The sequence below is a fragment of the Equus asinus genome, chromosome 9 (assembly GCF_041296235.1).
Source record: "Equus asinus isolate D_3611 breed Donkey chromosome 9, EquAss-T2T_v2, whole genome shotgun sequence".
NCBI classification, from domain to species: Eukaryota; Metazoa; Chordata; class Mammalia; order Perissodactyla; family Equidae; genus Equus; species Equus asinus.
In genome coordinates, this window is record NC_091798.1 from 49,987,901 (window position 1) to 50,013,322 (window position 25,422).

The following is a 25,422-nucleotide window of genomic DNA, read 5'->3' on the forward strand; positions in this document are numbered from 1 at the left end:
AAATCAATAAGAGTATGAAGATGATGAAATGCTGAGGTTAAGTTAAAAATATTAGAAGGTATGTGTGTGTGTGCTTTAAAATAGCTTGTGAAAACAAAAAATAATACAAGTATTTCATAAAATAGGGGCCAACGGTACCTGACCAGGTGCAAGCATCTTGTAGACAATGAACCATTCATTTGCTTGAGCCTAAACATCCTTCCAAGTTTTCTAAGTATGACATCAATGACTCTCCAGCTTCAGACTATCTGTGGAATGTCCCTGTAAATTATGGGACCCAAGCAGAGAATAAACGTCTTTTTTTTTTTTTTTTTTTTTTGCTGGGGAAGATTCACTCCGAGCGAATACCCATTGCCAGTCTTCCTCTTTTTTTCCTTTTATGTGAGTTGCCACCACAGCATGGCTGCTAATAGACAAGTGGTGTAGCTCTGTGACCAGAAACCAAACCCAGGCCATTGAAGTGGAGTCTGCTGAACTTACCCACCAGGCCACGGGGGCTGGCCCAAGAATAAACTTCTCTGTGAAAGGATATCAGAAGCCATGACATCATATACACAATATACACATTTTGTAAAGCTATCTAAAAAGAAACAACTATCAAAAGGTCTGGCTCCTATGCTAACTTTCACTGTGACGTTAAATGTTTGCCAAGATGTAAGCTTCTTTCATTTCAGATCTTTAAAGTCATGTCATAGAAGTGACCACTCAGACTCAATAAAGAGAACGTATATTATCACATCACCGACTCCACCACATCAGATAAAGGCAATCTCTCTAAGACCTCAAACGTTCCTCTGGAAATAACACTCGGATTGTTTGCCCTACCTGAGAACCACCTGTTATTTGTATGGCAATCAGACTTGAAAGATAGTAGAGTACAGGTCTGGGAACCTAAAGCAGGATCTGTTGACATAATTAGGTGGTGACTTTCCAACCCCCAAAGTTCTTTTAGGGATAAGGAATATATAGGAACTTCTTGCTATATAAGGAAATTCCTTATAGTTTGTTTCCTAGTAGTTGTCTAGTTTGTGTCCTCTCTGCTGTTCAAGGGTTACTTAATTTAGAGACAATAGAAGATCTTTACCTGGGACCATGGGCTCAAGCACTTCTGGAAAAGTGGCTCTGCAATTGATATGAGTAGACATGTGTCAAACACTTTATGAGACAAATAACTCCAGGATCGATTTCAACAGCTAATAACTTCACCAGAAAATCCCAGCACTACTAGATTTTCTTCTTCTACTGTAAGTCCGCAATACAGAGTACTAGGATATTGCTGCCTTGCCTCAGATGCAAGAATGGAAGAAGATGCCATGACCTAAAGTGCCAGCGTTTCCAACTCAAGTTGGTTTCTAGAGAAACTTCCAGTGGCTGCAGCGACAAAATCTATGACCTGTCTGCTGGGAGTTTACTTAATCCTTTCTTCAAGATAACATTCAGGCTCTTTCACCTCTTCTTGCCTTTGCACAGGCTGCTTGCTCTGAATATATCTTTCTCATGCTCACCTCCATCTTCACTTGGCCAATTCCTCCCCATAATTTAACACTCAGCTCAGGTATCGCCACGTACCTGAAGGCTTTCCTGCACAATCATCATCTCCAGCCTTGGTTAGGGATGACTCCTCTGAGTTCCCACAGTAATTTTTGATTACTGCCATCATACCATTTGGCATAATGCACGATATAACCTGTCTATAGTTAATCTCTTCCTTAGAGTAGTGATTCTAAATTTTAGTTGCACGTTAGAATGATCTAAGGAGATTTCTAAAGTCCTGATGCCCTGTCTGTACTTCAGACTGATGGAATCAGGGTCTCTGAGGGAGAGATGCAGAATTCAGTATCTTTTAAAGCTCCCCAGTGGATTTCAACGTGTAGCCAAAGTTGAGAAGCACTGCATTAGATGGCTAAGTCCTAGAGGGTGGTGGCTGGCTTTTTTCTGTATCAACCTAGTGCACGAGCCTGTGTGATGCTAAAATTGTATTAAATTGATGAATTAATGCAATTCAAGTTAGAATATTTTAGACTCTCGTCAAGTGAAATTAAAAGGTAGCAATTTATTTTTTTCTAGAGTGCAGTGTAAATGGGTTAAGAGTAAAAAATACAAATATTATATTTATTAAAAATCATTAAGTCCATTGATTTTACATCAACGATTTAGGAGAAAGCTATTGTGCTTTCATTTGGAATATAATATTCTGAAGAATCTTCTGATAGTATTCTGTATTATTTTTACGTGTATTTTCTAAGGTAAGATGATGACTTTGAAGAATTGTGGATTCGTATGAATGTTTGTACAATGTTATGGCTTAGGAGAGTTATACTTGTAAGGCCCGGGTACAATGTTTCTCAAAATGTGGTTCACAGACCATCTGCATCCAATTTAAAAGACATGTGTCCAGACTCCATCCCAGACTTGCTTTTAGACTCTTTGGTGGAAAAATTTAGGATTTTCCTTGTATTTTTTCTCTTTACTTATTGAGATATAATTCATATACCATAATATTCACCATTTTAAAGTGTACAATTCAGTGGTTTTCCATATGTTCACAAAGTTGTGCAACTATCACTACTAGCAAATTCCTGAACATTTTCATCAACACAAAAAGAAAGCTATACCCATTTGCAGTCATTTCCCATATATAGATGGAATCATACAACATATAGATCTTTGTTTCTGGAATCTTTCACTTAGCATAGTGTTTTCAAAGTTTCTCCATCTTTCAGCATGAATCAGTACATTATCCCTTTTTATGGCTGAATAATATTCCATTGTTTGGATATACCACAAATGTTGATAGACATTTGACTTGTTTCCACTTTTTGGCTATTGTAAATAATGCTGCTATGAACATTTGTGTACAAGTTTTTTTGCGGACATGTTTTCAATTCTCCTGGGTATACATCCAGGTATGGAATTGTTGGGTCATATGGCAGCTCTTCTACCTGTATTTTAAACAATTTTTTCAGGTGATTCTAAGACTGACTACAGTTGAGAACCACTTTCCTAGGGTGTCACTATTTCCTCCAAGACACTGTACCTTTAATCTTAACAACTGACAACAGGTGTGAGATTGTACCTGGTAACAGGTAGAAAGGAAGGACTATCATAGCATCCAAACAATTGTGTGTCATAAATAAAAAGATTACTACTAAGTTAGTATAAACAACTAATAATATCACATTGTTGCCTTTGTTTAACAAATTTAAATCTAGACATATTAAAGAGCAAGATTTAAAGAAACAAATAGCTAGGAGTAAGTCAATCACTATTTTCCCAGGCTACAGTTGAATTTACCTTGACTTATTTTTGTCTGAGAACCAAGAACTTACCTAGTTAGGCTTGCCCGAGGAACCAGATTCTGGGGTTGATAGGTATATTGGAAGTATGCCATTCTTCTTGTTTTCCAAGCATTCTGAACACTTTTTCTAAGCTTGGAGTTCTCCCTCCCTTATGAGTCCTCACCTTCTCAAGCTACAAGCCTAAAATTCACCTGTTGCCTCCCTTGTACCTTCAGTGCAGGCTTGAGACCTCCTCTCCACGAGGAAGAAGCATCGATGTCAGAATTCATATCAGAACGGTTTCGGGAGCACTCTACTCACAGCAGAAACACCCCGTATGGAAGCAGAGGTTCTAGGGGAAGCTTCCAGGGCTGGCATCAGACGTACTAGCTGGGGCGACCCCTTGGTGGATGGTTCCACTGGGGCAGTTCTGTGATGTGATTTGAGCATGATTCCCAGCTTCAGTTTCCAAGGCTGGTCCTCTGGCCCTCCTGGAGAGTCTGGGAGTCACTGATGATCTTCAATTAATTCCTATTCTGCTTAAATTGGTTAGAATATATTTCTCTTAAACAAGAATATGATAGGATTGCTATCACAGGACTCTACCTTAGAAACCCCATTGATGCTGAACTGTAAGTGGAAGCTTGCCCCAAATGCGCTAATTAGCTTTAGGGCCCTGGCAAATCTCTTTAGCAGAAAGACCCTCCTTTTCATGGCTCAATTTCACAAATTCTCTCTACCAGAGTATAAAAATTTCACAGATGCAATTTGAACCCTTTGTGATATTTGACACTAATGTGGAAAATATTTATCCATACAACAGTATGTTGATTTCTAAGGTACTCTCTGCAGAACACTAACTCTGAATCATGATCTCCTTGTCAAGTCCATCAGACTTATAAGTTCAGGTGGTCTTATTTCTTAACACCCTGCCTGCCCCACTACCTTTCTCAAACACATGAATTGCTACAATGGTTTTAAAATACATTGTCTACTAGCTTTATCTAAACATCAATGATGGATAGAAAGCGTTAAGAGGAAAAATATAAGTCTGTGATTTTTGAACTTTGTACGTATATGTTATATATTTAATAACGCCTGATAAGAATAGAGCAGTACCCTCTTATCCATGGGGGATATGTTCCAAGACCCCCATTGGATACAGAAAGTACCAAACCCTATATATACTGTTTTTTCCTATACATACATACTTATGATAAAGTTTAATTTATAAATTAGATACAGTAAGAGATTAACAACAATAACTAATAATAAAACAGAACAATTGTAAGAATATACTGTAACAAAAGTTACCATAGATCTTAGCAACCTCAGCCTATGATATTTTTTCTTTCTTTAAGTCAAGAACTGTCACATTTTCACTTAAAGGAAGCACTTTACAGCTTCTCTTTGTCATATTCAAATTGTCAGCATCACTACTCTTGCACTTTGGGGACATTGTTAAGCAAAATAAGGGTTACTTGAACACAAGCATGACAAGATACCCAGATATCATGACAGTTGATCTGATAACCGAGATAGCTACTAAGCGACTAAGTGTGGGTAGCAGATACACTGGACAGAGGGATGATTCACGCTCAGGTGGGACAGAGTGGGAGGCACAAGATTTCATTACACTACTCAGAATGGCCCGCAATTTGAAACTTATAAATTGTTTATTTCTGGAATTTTCCATTTAATATTTTAAGACTGCCCTTGACCGAGGGTAACTGAACCCAGAGAAAGCAAAACTGCAGAAAAGGGAGGACTACTGTATGTCCAATCATTGATTTTGACAAATTCCCTCTTATACTTCTCTATATAGAGAAACTCCTTAGAATCCAGTGGACAACTTGGAAGGCCTAAGAGGAGACTGTTTCTGTGATACCAAAGGTGAATTCTATGTAAGAATCTGTGAATTTATAGAAATTACGTTAAACTTGATTCTCTCCCCACACCCTTCCATCCTCAAATGAACTGCTGCACAGATTCAGCCTCAAGACACTAGGTTTTGAGTCTCTTAGATCACTCTGAAATGAAATCCAGGAGGAGAGAGGCAGCATTTCACTCGATGTTCTGATATTTCACCTTCACCTACCTCAGGTTTGGTTTGCCTTGGCAAGTAGGAGTCCACAGAAAACGTCACAAATATCAATCGATGCTTCCTAAAATATATTGGAGCTGATAGCCACAATAGCTCCCAACACACAGTGTTGCATATATATGCATATACCATATGGGCCTAAGAATACACCTGTGAACCTACAGTTTCAGATTGAGAAACACCAGCCTGAAGCCTTACTACTATGCATTTTTAAGGTGACACACAGTCATTGCAAAAAGAGAGAATCTCTGCTGTCATATTTATTTATGAGGGGTGCAGAGAATTATATTTTCAGGCTAGAAATTTTCCCAAAACATATGGTCTTGAAAAGAAAACTAAAACAAATAAAAACCCATCCTTGAAAATCAATCAAAATTTAAGTACACCAAGAAAAAGAATTTACCATATTTAAAGAAGATTTTTGAATACAATTGCTTATGCTCAACAATGTTTAAGACAATGCAGATACATAAGACATGAATGGGAGAGCAGTGGGAAAAACATATATTTTATTGCATGAATTCCCAAGGAGGTCAGACTTGAAACTGACCAGGAAAAAATTGATTTGCTGGGAAGTCATCCTAAAGTCTAACTTCTTATCCTAAAATCCATGGCCAACAGGCAAAGTAAACACCCCAGGCAACACGCTTTTGGGGAAGTCTTAGAACTATCCTCAAAATATTACCGAGTCTCTCTCCAACTGAACTTTGAACTCTTCCAACATACTAAAAACTGCACATTTATGAGCACTTAACATGCTGGTTGTTCAGGCTGAAATCCACCTCGGTCTTAGGTTTCCATGCAGTGTAAGTTTTGTCTACAACAATGACAAGCTGAACACTGCAGCCTGTTGAGGGTTACTGTGAGAGAGCTCTTTAATTACTTTGCTTACCTCAGAGGCTCTGTCTCTGGGGATGGGTGTGTTTCAGGCTTGAGAGAGTGTTGAGGGGGAAACATTCCCGTGAGCCCAAACTGGACATAACTTGTTTTTAATGCTCAATGTAAACATCTAGCTGTATTCTCATTAGCAATTCTACAAAGCAGAATAATGCCTCCTATTCTCATTTCCGCATATTCCTTCCTCTGAATTTCCAGTCTGACTGTCTGCATTGTTCCTGCTCCCACTCCCACCCTGGTGTGCTCTGCATTCTCCCCTACGCTGCCAGCAGCCTCCCTGTTTGCTCACCAAGCCTCCTCCTCCCACTCCTCCTCTTAAACCTTCCCCTTAACCAGTTCTTCCGTGAGGACAGACAATAACAATTCACCACCAAGGCTCCCTGCACCCATTAAGCCTGAAGCATAAGAGGCTGGCTTGTTAGGATCAGCAAAAATAGTTGAAGAATGAACAATTAATAAGTATTTCTTTTGATTTTGCATTCCTTAGCCTCTTACTGAAATCTTGTGACTTACTTGTATCCTTTCTATGAGAAGCTCAAGTCCTCCTTAATTCCTGTAACACTATATTGCCATCAATTTTTAATGAAAAAAGTTTAAAAGGTATGGAGGTATTATTTTCGGTTTTCTTTATTTTTAAGATGACTCATACCTAAACCACTTGTCGGCTCTCTGACCTGGTTATCCTCCTTTGAGAAATCACACCCGTTTAGACAAGTCTGTCTAAAGCATTTATGTACGCAGTTGCTGATTACTGTTACAGGTTCTGAAGCTGTGACAATACCTTTTCATTTATAAAGGCCCAAGAGAACTCCCCTGGACCCCTCCCCACTACAGTCTCCCAGTGGAGTTTATGTCAGCTCTCAATAAGTGGCACTTCAAACAAAGGAAGAGATTGGGCAAAAGATAGAATTATTTATATTTGAAACACTACAAATGATAAACATCTGCACATAAGCATCTACTTAAGTGAACATTTAAAATTAGAAACAACTTCCTTTTTTATTTTTCAAAACAAGAGCTTGACATCCTCGATGATTTCTAGGAAACTATATGAAAATTTACTTGTTTGAAAAGTAGATTCTCAACAATTCTGAGGTGCCTCATTTAATTTGATTGAAGGTCCTTCTATTTTATAGGAATTTGTGACAGAATATTTGAGAATGGAAAGGCTACAACAGAGAAGGGACGGAAGAATAAAATAGGGACAACTTAAGTTGTTTCTTGGGCACTGAAATCAGGAAAGTGAAGAATAAAATCCATAAAGTCTCATGGAAAGGTGTGTGCCCCCTGACCCTCCTCTGCCCTCCACTGGCTCCTCCACTAAACACATATCAATGTTTCCAGAAATGTGCATCCAAAAATGAACATCAAAGAAACTTTGGCTAAGTCAGCTGCATTTCATTTAGCGCTACGCAGGGGAATATGCGTCATCAAAACTCCCAGTTGGGATGTTTGTTTATGGGGTCAAGCAAGAATTGGACAGAATTAGGTAGGACAATGTTCTCCAGGGGGCTGAGAAAGTAAAGGTTAGGAAGGCAAAAGGGAGGGACAGGATCGTGGTCAGAATCCCCTCTAAGCATCGAAGATGATCTTTTCCAGTTGCAAAACTCTTCAGCAGTAGATTTCCATTCCCCGTGGCATTGACAGCTGCCTAACGCAATCACTGTGTTCTTACTCAGGTGAAGATGAGCAAAACCACCCGTATTAGTCCTCTGGGCCTCCTGTGGCAGGTGTCGATGGTCTCCTAGACGCTCTCCTCATATGCGGAAAGAATACATACTTATAAGAATTACTACTTCTTTGGGTTCAACAGGGACGTGTATTTATCGTGAATACAGTGAAGTACTTAAGAGTTAAACTCAATAAAATGGAGTCTGGTCCTGAAAAAATAAGGTTTTAAACTGTTAGACAAATGTCAAAGCATATCTTGCAAATGATGATCAGGGTAAAGCAATCATTCCAGCAGCAGCGGCAGCACGAATTAATGTCACATGGCACTATTCTAAGTCCTTTGTCTATATCATCTCATTTAATCTTCACAATAACCCTATTGAGACAGGTTCTATGATTATCCCATTTTACAGATAATCATGCTGCCAGATTTTCAGAGCATTCTCTTACCAAAAATGCTGTTAAAGCTTAGCACTGAACAAGCCGTAGGAATGTTTGCTGGGTTTTTGTTGTTGTTTTATGTTTTGTTTTGTTTTATTAGTTAGCAAGCACTATATAAGATTTACTGTGTGGCAGGTGCTCATCTAAGAGTTTTATATTAACTCATTTAATCCTCATGACAACCCTGTGAACTAGATACATTTATTATCCTCGTTTTGCAGTTGTGGAAGTTGAACCTCAGGGAGATCAAGCAACCCACCCAAGGTCACGCAACTAGTAAGCTAGGAGAGCGGGGCTCCGCCCTGGCAATCTGTCTTGAAGGTTTAGAGGGAAAAATATCTTATACAATCAGTTGATGCTCAAGCATTTCTTAAATACTTAGTCAACTTATACAATTCACTGGTGTGGGAGGGGTGTGTGTGGAGCGTGTGGGTCGTACGGAGAAGAGGTTGAGGAGGGGAAGGACAGGCGTTCATACTGCCTCTTCTTCGTTCTTCTCAGACCTTGACAATGACTCTATTATATCTCATGATTACTGGTGTAAGAGCTCACGTTTCCTCTTACGGATGTTAACACCTGGTAAACCTAGTAATGATGATAGACTGATCATTGGGGATCAGAAGCTATCAAACATGGGAATGAATAGTCAAAATCAATTTCAACGCTCATAGCTAAAGTTAGCAGTTCAGATTTTATTTTACTTAATGATTTCAATATTTATTCACATTTAGCAACGAAACATACTGCGAAACACCCTACATTTCTACTCAGCTATTTAAGCATCCATTTCTCATAACTCTTTACAAAATCCCTTAAGTTTCAAATAAATCCAACCTGGAAACATTAACCTCATGAAGGGGAATTGCCTCTACTGCAACATTGAAACCAGGGCCAACTCTGGTGCAAGGAGAGGAAACTAACATTCACTGATGGCGTTTTGAGCATCTGGAAAGCCTTTTGATGAGGGGCCTGACCTCATTAATAAAAGAACCTAATAATCCCTCTAGTAGTGAGGGGATGGAATCTGGTCCTTTGAGAAGGAAAAGAAGGTAAACAAACCTAAGGGGAGGAGGTTAGTTCATCCAAAACACAGAGGATAAAGTATTGGAGGTTCTTCAGATGGCAGAGAATATGGTACCTTCTACTCAGCTCCTTTGGATATAAAACCTCAAATAGGCAGGTATGCTGAGGTAGGTTGGACACTGAGTGCTATATATAGACTAAGAGCTTCCACAAATCTTCTGTTAAAGCTTAGCACTGAACAAAAGGAGCCATAGGTCTGTGAATGGGCCCATAGGCATGGGCACGGAGCAGAGGGAATGGCAGCCACAATTGACTAGAAAATAGTGCCCCTCAGCTTTTGGATAGTAAAATCCCTGTGGTACCAGGGAGGAGAGAGGATCACTCTTTCTACCAAATTACTGAGACCAAATTTCCTGTTAAAAATGACAACAGGGGCCTGAGTCAAATTTTATTTATTTTAAAAAAAGAATGTGAGATTTTTGTCCATTGAATATCATGGTGCAAGACATGGAGGGATATTGTACAATTTCTCTCATACCTTTTGATTGTCTGGTATTTATTGCATAAATTTTAATATCAAGTTTTACTTGGTTTAATAATAATAAACCAGTGTCTAATCTCCTTTACTCTGGAGTCAAATTGTGAATACTTGTAGATTCAATATAAGACGAATGACTTAAATGCTGGTGTGGCAGAATCTGATAGCTACTCATCAAAATCCATGCTCCACTCTTCTTCCTGGGTGCACAGCTAGGCTACTTTCCTGGCATTCCTCTCAACTAATGTGGCCTCATGACTGAGTTCTAGTCACTGAAGCATGAGCAGAAGTGAAGTGCACCACTTACAGATATAGCCCATTACAAACCTCCCAAGCACACGCCTCCATGGTCTCTTCCGCTCTGGCCAACCGGAGTAGACATGACCCCAAAGTAACCTGGGAATCGATATGTTGAAGATGGCAGAGGCTCCTTCAGTCTTTATCATGAATGACACAGAATAACAATGAATGAGCAGAGCCTGCCCACCAATAAGAACACTCACAATAGACTGTTATTTGAATGATCAAGAAATAAATTTCTATTGTGTTAAGCCACTGAAATTCTGGGGTCTATTTGTTACAACAGCTAGTATTATCCAAACAAATAAAATTAGAGTGGCTGAAACAACTACCACAAAAACAAACTCCCTTCACCTAAAATCACCACACATTCATGTTCTTTGTAAAGAACATCTTTCAAATTGTAGAACAGGTGTAAGATAATAGTTGTCTAAATTGAAAATCCAGTGTAAAGTTCCCATTCAGGCTACCTATAAATATGTTTTGTTTGCTCCACAGAGCCTTCTATTTTATTTGAATTAGTTGCCAACGTTTACAAATGGGGAGATTCCACATAAAAATCTAGATTTTCATCTTCTGAAAAATTGGAGAATCTAGTCAAACTTGAGCTTTATTCTCCCTTTTATGTAAGTCATGCACTCTCTAGACCCACATGACTTCTTGTGGCCATCTTCCCTCTTCTGCTTCATTTACTTGGCCTTTGAATGCAATTGAATTTTCCTGCTGGATTATCATAAATAGCTGGGGATTAAAAAAAATATGCAATACCAACTAGACCATAATTACAATGAGGAAAGATTACTTTAACTGTTTACATCTTATACCTGTGGCTTCTTGTGACGGAAATTACAGAAGCAGCCATATAAAATTCATTGCTGCTTTTGCTGATCTGATATTTTTGATGGGTTTTTCTTCCTTCCACTATATCTCTCAATATTCCATATATGAAATCCAACATAAAATCTCACTTCAGAATTAAATCATTAGAAAATAGTTGGTAACATCCCCTCCTCCTAATATGATAAGATCTATTTATCTGATCATTTCCCCCTTTTTGCCTTTGGCTGTTAGGAAGATCAAAGCTATATTTCTGTTTCAACTATACTGCATGGGAAGTTATGACTTAAACATGCATATTTTATTTTTTCTCATTTTATTGCTACTTATTTCAATGTATGTGTTCTCAATTATGGTTATTTATGTGCTTCAAAAAATTCAACTATTTCATACATCCATTTCTTATACGCCACTTCAAATCTGTTGTGAAATTAGGGTATAAATAAATAAGTATGGTTAAATTAAACATTATAGTTAATGTTTAATAACAGAATAAAATTATATCTAGAGAACAGATAAAGTTTAATATTCACAAAATACCAGGCTATGACTATTTTAAGATACAATTTTTTATTTGACTTTGTTTCTTCTCGTCTGAAAATAGGATAAAATTAAAAATAAATAATTTTTTCTAGATGATTTGCTATAAACTAGAAGGACATGCTTAATTTGTTGTTGTTTTCTTTTTAAAAATTAACATTAAATAGCAGCTGGCATATACAGATAGATACATTCTCTCATCTACTTGTCTGTTCACTCAACGAGGCATCTATTAAACACCTTCTTTGTGTCAAGAACTATGTGTGAATAAAACCAAGGCCCAGAACGAGAGGACTCAACTAATGGAGTAAAGTAAAGGCTAAAAGAGATGGAGACGGGGGACAATATCAGAAGAAATTCTCAAAGGAAAAGTAGTAGGGATCTGGTCAAAGTCTCTACTTGCCGTGACAGTTATTTTCTCTCTTACAGTCAATGAGCAGCCCCTGAGAGATTTAAGTCAGTGACTTACATAACTGAGTCTCTAGTGCTTGGAGGCAACTCTGGAAGAACTGCTCGGGGCCTCTCTGCAATGTCTGATTACTCCCCTTATGATGCACTGATTTAACTTGGCATCGATGCATTTCAGAAAGAATTTAGCATAGCTTGAAAAGGTAAAAATGTATTGAGTTGGAGCCACTAAAATAAGAACTTGAAAGATGTGGCAAGGAAATTTAAGGGTAGGGAAGCTTGGTTCACACAATTCATGCCCTGACATCCTACATGATCACTTGCGGGAGGTGAGGCACAGAGAACTTGGCTCTAGCCTTCCTGGTAGCCAAAATAACCATTTATAGAAACACAGAATGCATGAAGTAAAAGCAAGCCCAGTGCTCAGTGGAAATGCCAATATTTCTGATGCAGAAAGGCATACTCTCCAATGTAATAATAAACATCCTCAATAATAATCTGACAGCAAACACAGTAATAAGCATCATAGGACAGTTTCTTATAAAATCTTCCCAAACTAAGTCATTAGCGTCCTGCCAAACCACCTGCACTACAGTCAATAAAAGCAATTCTAGGGTGACAATGCAGTGTAGGAATGTGACTCTCTGCTGAGCTCACTTAGTTCAGGAAAGATTTTAGGGTATCTATCTGAAAGAAAAAATGGACTATATTGCAGGCACTCCTCTGTGATATGCTTCCTTTCATCCAAGATTTTTAAAGCTGACTATGGAGCCCAAGATGACTCTTCCGGTTAACCCGTGGAGCGCAGTTAAGCTCTCTGGTAGAAATGATCAGCTGGGCTGGGGCTAGAACTGACATCCTTTTTTGGACATTGTGGGGACTGAAATGATACTTCTTGAGTTGAAAGGCTGTCCACTTTCATTCATCCACTCAGTCATTGATTGACTGATTCATTCATTCATTCAACAAATACTGAGAACCTACAGAAGTCCAAGCTTATTGAGTAAGAAACTAAGATAAGTGAAAAAATGCAGCTAGCTAATAGGCATTTACCAAAAAGTGAAAGGATTACAGCACATGTCCGATCAGGTGACGAAACAAAGATCAGGCACATGCAATGGTTCAAAAGCAGCTGGGGTGGCAAGAATTGTGCTTGGGTGATGTTCAGCTTAAACTTACTCATCATCTATATCAAATGAAGAAACAGAACTCAGATCTGGTCAGAAGGGGAAAATCACCCTCCTGGGGGTCAGCCAGAATCCGGGCTTGCATGATGTGACTGACCAAACTCTTGCCTTAGGTCCCTACCCCGCAATCTGCCTTCACTAGTAGATCCTACAGATAAGATTAGTGGCTCCCACAGCAATTTATTGTGCCTTGGGTTTTTGAGGCCAAAAAAAAAGAAAAAAAGATAAGGTTAATTAAATAAGATCCTGGTGGAGCTCTAAAGTTTTATTTTGAATATTGCCTCATCAATGTGCTAGAGATTAGCTATTTAATCATGTCTTACTAGGCAGGATCTGTATAATGGCTCACAGTTCAGCGAATACTGACTCTAGGTTATGAGCAAGCTGCTGGTGTGAAGTGAGAGCTCAGACCCTCTCCCTTTCCAAGCTCACCGAGAAGTTTGGCGGCAATACTCACCAATGGGATTTGAAAGCCTCTATTGTTTTTTCTGATTTTTAGCCTATCCAGATCAAGCATGTGGAAGATGAGCCATGGAATAACCACATAAAGGGTTAAAATGAAGGGTCAAATAGTCATCTAGGCCAGATAACACAAGCAAAGAAGGTGGGATGTAGAGAGGGGTTAGCTATAATGTAATCAACTAATGCAATAAAAATATTTCTGAGATTTATCCCACATGAGGCCATTTAGTACCACCAGGTTCTGCTCATAAATAATCATTGAGGAATTTTCCATTTAGATTAACATGTCTGGCTCTAAAAGAACGGCCCAGGGGGAAGGAATTTTCCCACTCCTCATTGGCTCCAGGTAGGACTCTATTAGGTCCTAACACCAAAGTCTCTCAGGCTGATTAACTCAGCCTTGAGATCTGTAGATTACAATAAAGTTAAAGGACCTTAAAAATTAATTTAGTGACACAACCGGCATGTGCGTTGACATATATATTCAGCAAAAATCCTGAACTAAAAGTGAAATCAAGCTTATGAAACAGGGGTCCTGGAGTCAGAATACCTACATTCAGGTCTTTCCTTTGCTACATACTAGTGGTTTGTTGTGAACAGTGTTCTTACTGTCTTTAACTCTCACTTTCTTCGTCTGATAGAGGAGGAGTAATACCTGCCTCACAGGATTCTTGTGAAAAATAAATGACATAATGTGGGTGGGAGCATTTAGGAAACTGTAAATTTTATAGGACTCTAGCATGTTATTAATTACTGTCACTTTACCTTAGACTTAGTCATGACAAGCTTCAGGAATGAAGTGATACTTCTAGAGCACATGGAAGTGTGGGACTGAGCGGGGAAAGAGCAGGAAGATCGTCCTTTTGGCACATCAGCTGAACAAACTCATCCTGTGTGCCGCGATCCCAGCTTGTTCTACTAAGAATCAGGCCCGGGATGTTTCCCAGAGGCAGGAGCATGAGGACAGAGAGGCTGGCCCCCAACAGCGAGATGCTGGTCGGGGATAATGATTCTGGGGAGAACAGAGGGGCTAGGCTGAAAGCGGTAGGGGTTTTATTGGACCCCGCAGTGCTTCTCAGACGCTAGCCATCATCAGAACCACCTGGACATTGCTGCATCCTACTCCCAGAGTTTCTGATTCAGGAGGTATGAGATGAGGTCTCAAAATCTGCATTTCAAGTAAGTCCCAGGTGGCTCTAATGCTTCTGGTCCAAGGGCCATGCATTGAGAACTACTCGGATAGCATAAAAATTACAGCTCTCAGCTGTAAACAACCAAATCTGACTCTGATTAGCTTAAAGAAAAAGGGAATTTTCTTCAAGCTAATTAGAGTTATTGGTAGTTCCTAAAACGGACAGGAATCAGATTCAGAAATAGAAGGGAACTAGAGCAGTTCTGGTCTCGGCAGCACAAACTTCTTTGCCATGATGCCTGGGCATTACTGGTAGGATGTATTAGTTCCAAGTGTTTTTCCTCTTGCTTCACCTGAATTAATATTCAGAGTCCAATTGATTTAGCGCACATGTCGACTCCCTAGTTAGTAGCTGATAGGGTACTATGAATTATAGGCCCTCCAAGACTGCTCATGAGGGGAGAGAAGCATTTAAAAAGGATATGAGGGTACTGTTGCCAAAGATGTGTTAACAGGTGCTTAGGCAGCCAAAAGACAGCAACAGCAACACAAACAGCCCATGTTCTCTATCACAGGAGCAAAAGGAGTGCCTGGAATTCTAGAGCAGAGGAGTCTGCACCTGATCTAACCTGGGAGCTCTTGGAGATTCTTAAAAAGCAAAATGGCAGTTAATAGCCTCTTTAGAGAAGGAAAGGAAAAAGTTAAACCAACTCTTTGGGAAAACTTTGTCATGGGTATCCAGAGAGTTCCCTTCATGCCCTGTGTTCCCAATCCTGGGCATCAGGACCATTGCTTCCAGGTTCAAGTATGTACTCAGGAACTGTAGGTCAGGAACTTCTGATTTCAAAGACACACTCATCAATCCTACAGCTTGGAGCATGCTGTACAATTCATTGGAAGAGTTTCTTCTTCTGGGTACTTTTAACTTATCAGTTTATTATGAAATATTGCAAGCATACAGGACAGTATAGAGAATAACATAATACTTGTGTGTCTACCACCTAGTTACCCAGATTTCCCTTTTTGAAATAATCCCATAGAATATTATAGAAATTTTGGTCCTGGTCAGGTCTTGGGGGTAGCTAGACCAAGAGATGATCTGACCATTGGGGTGGAGGTGAAGAGAGGAGGCAAACTTCTGAACTATTGCCGATGATCAGATTTTGAGTGATAGAATGGATGGACAGGGCTGAGTACTTATACTGCACCCCTGTCCCAATACTAAAAATAGGCAAGCAATGGATTCAACAATTTGGAAGCTTTTAATTTTAAAAGGATTTTTTTCTTAAGATACCTAGTTCTGTCTCAAATTGCCCTAACATGAACAATTATTGTTGAATGAGTATAAACATTCACTTCAAATATTTGTTTAATCCCACATACGTTTCTAGGCAAATAAGTAATCTTGTGGAAGGGAGTGATAAAAACGCCTAGGGCAGCTTAGCCCTGTGGGTGGCTCAGAGTGGACACCCACATGTGCTTTGGGAAAGGCAACTGTCTGTAATCTTTTAAAAGTATAAACTGTGATTGGGCAAAGTTAATGGGATAAGATTTTAATCTTCAACATATTGGCAGTGACAACTCACTCTGAAATGTTTAGGCCTGTATCTTCTTTCCATTTCATAGTCATCAATTTAATTACACAATAACATAATTCAACTATTGGGTTCTAGACGAGTGAACACTGAATAAAAGGAAGCCAAGACCCTAGGTTGTTAATTTTCATGTTAAGACCATCGTTTCCTTTGGATGTTCTTCTTACTTCTTTTGAAATAGGGGTTTCCCACATCTGTATTTTATTTCTCTGCTATTTTTTCCTTCTATTTCCATGCGAAGAAATCATTACTTTTTGTCCTTTCCGTGTTGCACCCTGAAAGTATCCATTTCAGATCCAAGTAACACCTCATGTAACTGGCATTTTTAAGGAATAAAATGTCACAAAGTAATTTTCCAAAAAAGTTAAAGTGGGCTCCTATAAATATCAAAAGAACATTATTTTTAATTTAACCATTTAAAAAATTCATTTCAAAGAAATCTGTAGAAGCCAATAAGCCAGACACTGTGAGAGGCATAAAGATAAATGGATTTGCTCCCTGTTTTCCAGGAGCTCACAGTCTTGGGAAGAGCTAGGCCACATTAAATAATTCTGGGTCGCAGTGTGACAAGTGACAGAAGAAAGGTACAGGGAAGTACTATGAAAGTACCAAGGAAGGAGAGATTACTTCTGGTTGGATAGTCAGGGAAATCTTTCTGGAAGGAAAAATTTTGGTGAAGAATGGGAAAAATCTGGCAAACACAATGGTGGTAACAGATATTGCAGGTGGAAAGGAACTATGAGTAAAGCCCCTAGGGCAGAAATGCATGGGTGTACTTGGGAGTCTCAGATGTGTAATGGAGAGGAGGCAGGAAAAGGGGTCAGACTCTCATTTTCGGTATGATAAATGCCACGATCAGGAGGCTGGACTTTATTCTGAGATAATAGGCAACAATTGTCTTACGCTAGTCTTTGGAACAGGGGAAATGACATGATCAGAGTAAAATTCTAATTAATCCAGTAAAATGTATTGAGTGGTTGTAAGGTGCCCAGCCCTGTATTTGGTGTAGTGGATACAGAGACATGTTCTTGGTGCTGCCCTCAATGACCTTCAAGTCTAGTGAGGGACAGATGTAGAAACAGATGACGTCAATAAAATGTAGTATTTTGAGCTAAAATAGACGTACGTATAGGAGGCTATGGGAGCCCAGAGAAGGTAATCTGGGGGCTAAGGGAGAAGACAATCCCTGATATGAGTCTTACAAAAAGAGTAAGAGTTGTTTGGATAAAGAGGAGGGGGAAGGATAGTCCAGACCAAGAGAAACACAGTGAGCAAAATCACAGCATCAGTTGCAGGTATAAAGACAGACAGGAGGTACGTTTTACTAGCCCGTTCAGCTAGTAAGGCAGAGAGAGGGGAATGAGCAAGAAGAGGGAGATGAGAGGTAGGGATGGCCCTTTGGAAACCCCACTAGAGGTGGAGGTAGGGAAACCAGGAGGCAACTACAGCGTCAAATCCTACAGCAGTGTTACATATGGGAGGCACATATAGGAGGTTCCTAACAGGAACTCCAAACTTTACACTCAACTCTCAAACACTTAAGCGGGTTCAAGTACATACAACCCCAAAGCTCTTATTCATGCTCTGTTATTTCATAGTCTTAAGCATCCCCAGAATTCCCAGGAGTCTTTCAACCTCCTATCCTAGAAGAACGCTCACCCCATCGGCAAAGTTCTTTTCCCACCACCTTAGTCTCATAATCTCCTTGCTCTCTCTCCTCTGCCACTCCAGTAGCTTTTCTTCTCTCTGTGAGTGTTATCCTTTGGCTCTGTTTGGTTTTCTGCCTCCACCCCAAATCTTTACACATGGATTTTATCCTTTCTCTCCTCTGCAAATAGGGTTTGATGGTGTTACAGCAAGTAAGCTATATTGTTAGTGGAAGGGAGGCAGTGAGAGGCTCTGAACTCACATATGTTAATAATTTGGGGCCAATTAAGATATAAAATTATCAAAAAGAGCTAGGAGTGTGGCAATACAATGGACTAGAAGACATGGAAATGAGAGAACTTGTAGAAACAGACTCAGAGCCTGACAATTAACCAAATGGGGGATGGAAGCAGACAGAGGTAGGATTTAAATACTGCTTTTTAGTTGGATCTAGAATAAATAACAACAGTGTGATACTATTCACTATGGCTGGGGAATCTAAACATAGGTGCATATTTAAGGGATGTTAATAGATGATGATAAATTTGACTTTGTATATGCTGAGCCCGGGGTGTCAGCAAGATATTCAGGTCATATTTAGCAAGCATAGTGGTTTAATTTGATGCAATATGGCAGCAGTCTTCAAACCTGTGCACTTAAAACATCCTTCATGGTCAAATACCATTGAAAATGGCATACCAGGGCCCTTTCTTGGCAATTGATTATACACTGATAAGTCTTGCAGTAAATAAACCCATTTAACTTAACTGTGCTTCTAACGCCTCTCCCATTTTTTTTCCCCCAGGATACAGATTAACATCATTTGGAATGTTTTCTCCAGGAATAATTTTTTAAGGAATGCTCATTACAGCACTAAAGAGTTGTAATCGGGGAATGATTAAGATAGAAAGAAGTTGGCGGAGGTGGAGGGGGTTGTTTATTCGTATTTGCATAGAAGTGAGAATTGAAGCATTATGAGCTGATGAATCACTAAGAGTGAACAGAGAAAGGAGGTTGGAGCCAACCTTTATAAACATGGTTCGACGCCTCAAATGGCACGTGGAGAATATAATTTGGAGAGGCAGCAAATTGCGATAGCAAAAGCCTGGGTTTCAGAACTGACATGTGTGATAAGCGATCTAATCTCTAAGACTGTTTTCTTATCTGAAAAATAATGCACACTTTGTTGGGTTATACTGAGATTTAAAATAGGTAATCTGTGAAGCACTTATGACATAGCAGACATGAGACACTATTACTAATGTTATTTTCATTTAAATATCCTTGGTGAGTTGAAGCAAGACTTTGATGATTACACTGTTGTATTAAAATCCGAACACTGAGCAATTACATAGGAGAAATGTCAGTCATTGATATCAATACCATCAATACCCTAATACAGGGAAGCAATCCCAGTTTCGACAAGCCTGGGCCAGGAAGAGCATGGTACAGGAATAGAATCCACAAAAGCTGGGCAATGGAAGGAGATACCACAAGAATTTCCCTAAGGCACCTGTGACTGTTTTTTATCAGTTTTGCACAAGAGATGCTAGAAGCTAATATCAAAACCTGCACTCCTTAAAAAAAATTTGGAGCTAAAAATCTCCTGGACATATGGCAGTAGGTATCAATCTGGCACAAGGAGACAACCTCTGACAATAGTCATTGTCTGGCAACTCAGAGGCAGGCCAGGGGAGAGGCATCTGTGACAGAATACTGAGCTAATGAGATTTACCTCTGTCTGAATATGTCACAAATGCAGGCCTTAGTCATTTTCAGTATCGGTCAATTGAGCATTCAATGCCAAAAGAGATTCTGAATTTAGAGTTAAAAGCTCTGTTTACTGCTGCAGCAGATTAGCTTTTCTCTGCCCCAGCACAAAAATGGAGCCATTACCATGATTTTATGCAGATAGCTCATTTCAAACCCCGAAGGGATGGTAACCAGAACTTATTATTTTGCAGAGTCTTTTCTGCACAACTTGTGGACTGCAACTTCTCGGGTCTTACATTTGTCTGAGGAGTTTGTTGTTGTTCACAGCGGCCATTCAACATGACTGACCAGTGTTCTTAATGAAGACGTCATCCCCTACCACCCAGGATCTAGATGGAGGAGATCACTAAAAGAATGGCAAGCAAGGCTTTGAGGAAATACTTACAGCATCAGGGTTGTTCTGATCCTTGGGAAGGGACAGTGGCAGGGCAATGACTGGTTTACGTGCCTAAATACACGAAGGTATTGTGGCGGGAAATACTCATTTGTTGTTCTCTGAGCAAACATAGGCTAACATATACAAGAAATTTACTCTCGAGATTCAAGAGAGTATTTGCAGTATAAAATGGACAATTCTGGATCTGATTTATTTATATGGTCACTTGCCTAAAACTCACAAGATTGGGGCAGAATGAATATATATAAAACAGTGCTGCTCGAAATATAGTCCAAAGACTGGCAGCATCAGCATCACCTGAATTTAGCATCACCTGGAAGTCCAAATTCCCAGGGCTCATCCTAGGCATACAGGTAGCAGAATCTCTAGGTGATTTGTTCTTAAAATTTTTCCAGGTAATTCTTGATATGCTAAAGTTTAAGAAGCACGGCTCTAGGTCTATATTCGATGTGTCTATAATTTCCACTTCCACTCTTTCTCTGAACTAGCCTGGCTTCCCTGTTTTTCCACCCTTAGTTTCCATTTCTCTTATCCTGATGGTACCTGATTAGACCATTGGTTTTATATATAAGAGCTCAGTTTTGTAATTTTTACCAACAACATAAATCAGAATTCTATTTACAGAAAGCAATTCTGTAGAGGCAGCAAAAATACTGATTCTCAGCCTTGTGATTTCGTTTGCAGCAGAAAGCCCACAGTTATAACTTCTGAAAAATATCTGTTCATTTCCAGGATGACAATGATATAAATTAAAGGATTAAAAAAGGAGGAAAACACTTACCTGCGCTATAAGTTGCTCCTGGGACGCTTTCACTTCAGCTTGTAATTTCTCAATGCACTAAAAGGAGAAAAGTAAAGAAACAAAGCGCATAATTCTTCCTTTTACCTATTCAAAGTATTCCAGATGTAAATATGTACTAGTTCTCAAATTTTGTGAATGGCAGCATTATCTCAGCTAGATGTTTTGAAGATCGTCATTAAAGAAATTATCACTGCCATCCCTATCTCGCTTCCATTCTACGAAAGAGACTAAGGACAAAGTACACAAATAAGAATTAAGAATTAGGAAAAGATTGAGAAAAATAAGGTTTGCTTAATGTACTACAGGTAAGGCTAACCCACCTTATGTAAACATATATATGGGTTCATATCTGCCTTTGGAATATATGGATATGTTTTTATTTGACGATATATATATGTTCAATATATATACTCCAAATATATATATATAAATATACGTTACAAAGGCAGATACAAATCCATTTGGTGTGAACAAGAGATAAATTTATATCATGACACATATATAAATGTCCAGAGATTCAGAGATCAGTATCTTCTTGTAAAGTAATTGATTAAAAAAAGCATATGACAAATTTTCTGATCCACTTGTTTTACTACATAGAAACTATTCTTTAAGTTCAAACTTGAAAACTAAGAAATATTCGTACAGTCACTACCACTTAAAAATCAATAGAATATTCAGCTAATATGGTTCAAAAGGATATATATCAAATGAACTTTAAAAATATTACTGACGAAATTCATTTTTGTATGTGAATATTCATCAGGGAATACAATTACATTCAGCAAATATAGATATTGTTATTTATCATCTTAAAATTAAATACAAACTTCCAACCCAGCCAGAAATGACTGCAGAACTGGCAGTTCATATCGATTTAGGTAACTTCTACAATGAAGGTTACTTTTCTTCTACAGCATACCTGGTCTTTCGCAAGAACCATTTTTTCATACGGTTCCCCTCTGTCTTCCTTGTGGTCCAGAGCCGCTAGTTTCTTCTCCAGCCAGGAAACTTGCTCAATCAGTTTTGATTTTGTTCCTTCAGAGGCTGCAAGCTAAAGACATTTTCTTGTAAGGCTATGTAAGTACAGCGATTTTTTTAAAGCTCTGTTTAAAAGTCCAATTTGTAAGTGAATTGCCTTCCACCACTATCTACTAAAAATAAAAATTGCTTCAGACATTTCCCTCATAGATGACAAATGATTAGTATAGAGAGAGGAAGAAATAATCTTGATTTTATTTATTTTTAGTAATAAAGACCTTTCCAGACAAGAGATGAAACCCCATAGTTACAACAGGCAAAGAGATTTCTAGTACAACGATCTCAACACTCATCTTTATTATGTTTCAAGATTGTACTTTATTGGTACAGCTGAATCTGAAATCTGTATTGTGGTTTACATATGGTTCTTGAAACTTAACTCTTGGGGGACTACAGCTCTCTAGAAAGAGTAGGAGTTCTAACTCCCTTCAATGTTTACCATACAAGCAGCAGGGTAGATGGAGCTGAAAGGAAATGCAGGAATTTCAAGTTAAAGTCTGATCAAAGGCAGATCTATGCTAAACTGTAACCAAAGAAATGTCTGAAGGTGATTGTCTTTGTTTTACTCTCTGTGGATTTCTCTTGAGGAAAGTGGTAGTTTGATAGTCCCTTGTCCCTCAGTTCCCTTGGAGAGACCTGGACTGCTTTTCCATTCATTCAGGCAGCTTATTGTGCTGTTTCTCTACAGCTCAGCAACAATTCAGAAAGAGTCCCTGGGAAGGGAAACACAACCTTGTATTCATTCCACCCCCCAGTGCATCCTCTGAGGCATGGTTTATCTCTAAGCATCTCTTTCATATTATTCCAAGTGTTATTGCGAAGCTTACTGTCTCATCTTGAAAAGTACAGCAAGTTTTTAAAGACAATTTACCAAATGGGGAAGCATAAAGAGTTTGGTCTGCCATGGAAATAAGGTGAGCATATCATATACACTGACATGCAACTATTCATCCATCCATCTATCCACACAATAATTCCCTTAACAAATCATTGTTTCATTGGCACTCTCCATTGCCATTGTGCTATAGGCTGGGAATTAGAAAAGTGCACTGCGAAGTGCCAGAGGGAACACACATGTCTTGAAGGGCTGGCTACGCCTTTCTAGGCTCTCAGTGATCTGGGAGGCCTGCGGTGCCCCTCATGGGCACTAACACATTTAACTCTTGGGTGCATGGTGGTTTGGAAATGTAGTCTAGATTCTCTGAGCACCATTCTATTTTATTACACAGTATAGTGTCATGGCTAAACACACGGACTCTTGAGTCAGACCCTTTGGGTAAAAATCTCAGTTTGCTACTTGGTGTCTATGTGATTTGGGCAAGTTGCTCAGTCTCTCTGGACTTGATTTCCTATCTGTAAATAGGAATGGGGATGAAAAGAATAGTACTTATCTCATGGGTTTGTTTTGAGGATTATATGAGTTTGTACAAGAGAAACACTTGGAACAACACCTGGAACATGTCAAGTACTCCGCGGCTATTAGTATTATTTCTTCTACCTCTTCTAGATTGCAGTAAGCATTCATATGGTTCTTATCCAAATATTTATTATTTTTCAAATTGTAAAACAAAATATCTGAAGATATCACAGCCTCTACGAGCTGGTTACCCTAAACTCAGATTGTTTTGGGTTCGCTCACTTCCTGCAACCACTCTCTTCTTCAAGAAAAAGGCCTCTCTAGGTCTTTCTGGTTTTTTTTCTGTCAAATATATTCTTTTTAAATCTGGTTCATTTTGTTACCACATCCTGTCTGACTTGTAACTCATCTAATCACCACTTGGTTGTCTTTCTTTCAAATCTACTTTTTGTTGTTTTTAGGCCTTTATTCATTCACTCAACAGATATTCATTTATTCACTGTTTGTTAAAGAAATATGTTGGGCATTCATTATATGTAAGACTTTAGAGGTAAAAAATGAAAGTGATATTGTTTATATTCTCAAAAAACTCACACTTTACCCAGAAAGGCAGACAATTTAAAACCATTACATAATATGAAAGTGTATAGATGAATAATAATAATATTAATAACAACATTTACTGGGGATAAAACCTTTTGTTTTCATATTTATTTATCTCAATTCATCTTCACACCCATTTTGCAGATGAGAAAATTCAATAAGGTTGTATACCTTGCACAAAGACATAGCAAGGAAGTGTTAGAACCCAAGATTTCAGTAGCAGACACCGGGTTTGTTGGCCTAAACCCAAATTTGACCCCAGCTCCAGACATGGGGCCTGATAATCATAACAATCAGAACCTGGCTTTTCTCTGGCAACAGTTATTGTATGAGGAGGTGTGAACTAATTTGGACCGCTCACACTGACCAGGGGGACTTTGATGATTTGGAGAAACACTCTCCCTCACCGATCAGATGTGAATGCTACGGTAGCCAGCCTACAAACATCAGGGAAATCAGTCATATGCTGAAGCCATATTCTGAATGGAAGAGTGGACAACAGAAAAAAACCTGGATTCTTGTTGACATTATTGAAATGTTTTATCAACCATCTTGAAGCACATCCTACCTTGGGACTTAAACTTAGTAAGCTGGTAAGTTTCCTTCTTGTTTAAGGAGTTGAGTTTTCTATTACCTGCTACCATAGCATTCTACTGATACACTGTCTGATTCCACAAGTCCATGCTCCTGACCACGAGTGAGTGAAGTCTATGGAAAAACAGCAGTAACTGACATTTAGTTGATGTCTACCTCATACCAGGCATATATATGTTACCTCATTCCATTGCTCAAAACTGTATGAGGAGTTTTGTTTATATTTTTTGTTATTACCACCATTTTAAAGATTGAGGAACTATATGCTTTTAGGGTTGAATTAGCTTAAATTGCTTCCTTTTTATTGCTTTCTTTTCCTATTCTTTTCTTTCTTTTTGTAAGAACTACTTGGTTTTACAGAGTAACTGTTTTGAAAGAGAACAGAAACAAATGCTCAGTTCAACTTGGTACCCGATATCTGCTTTAAAAAAAGTAGAAATATATCTATTCTTTAAATGATCAACTTTTCTGTATCCTAATTAGCCACCTTTGCTGGAACATACAGTTCACATGATACTGGGAGGCTAATATTATACCTCAGACTCCTTTTGAAGAGCAGGCCTCCTTCCCCTCTGACCATAGTCGTAAGAAGTTTGGAGGGAAGAGATGATTTAAAAAGTACAACCAACATTTGTCTTAAAAATTATGTAAAACAAAGAGATAACTTCCATATTACACATTTGAGGCTGTGTAAATCCACTCAAGAAATTCAACTTTAAATATTTACTCCAATGTTCAGTAAAAAGATCATCATAAAGGCACTGCAATATAGTTAAAAGTCGAAGAAAGATGAAC

The 25,422-nt window shown here is 38.7% G+C and overlaps 1 protein-coding gene across 1 annotated transcript in view; it reads right to left on the bottom strand.

Moving 5' to 3' along the window:
• Positions 1 to 7,178: 7,178 nt before the first annotated feature.
• CCDC192 (coiled-coil domain containing 192) overlaps positions 7,179 to 25,422 on the bottom strand; it is a 44,026-nt gene continuing 25,782 nt past the window's right edge. The window contains exons 4-6 of the mRNA XM_070517485.1: positions 21,955 to 22,086; positions 21,012 to 21,068; positions 7,179 to 8,035 (exon numbers count right to left, since the gene is read on the bottom strand). Of these exons, the coding sequence (XP_070373586.1) occupies positions 8,024 to 8,035; positions 21,012 to 21,068; positions 21,955 to 22,086 (201 nt within the window). The 3' untranslated portion in view covers positions 7,179 to 8,023. The remainder of the gene's footprint in view (positions 8,036 to 21,011; positions 21,069 to 21,954; positions 22,087 to 25,422) is intronic.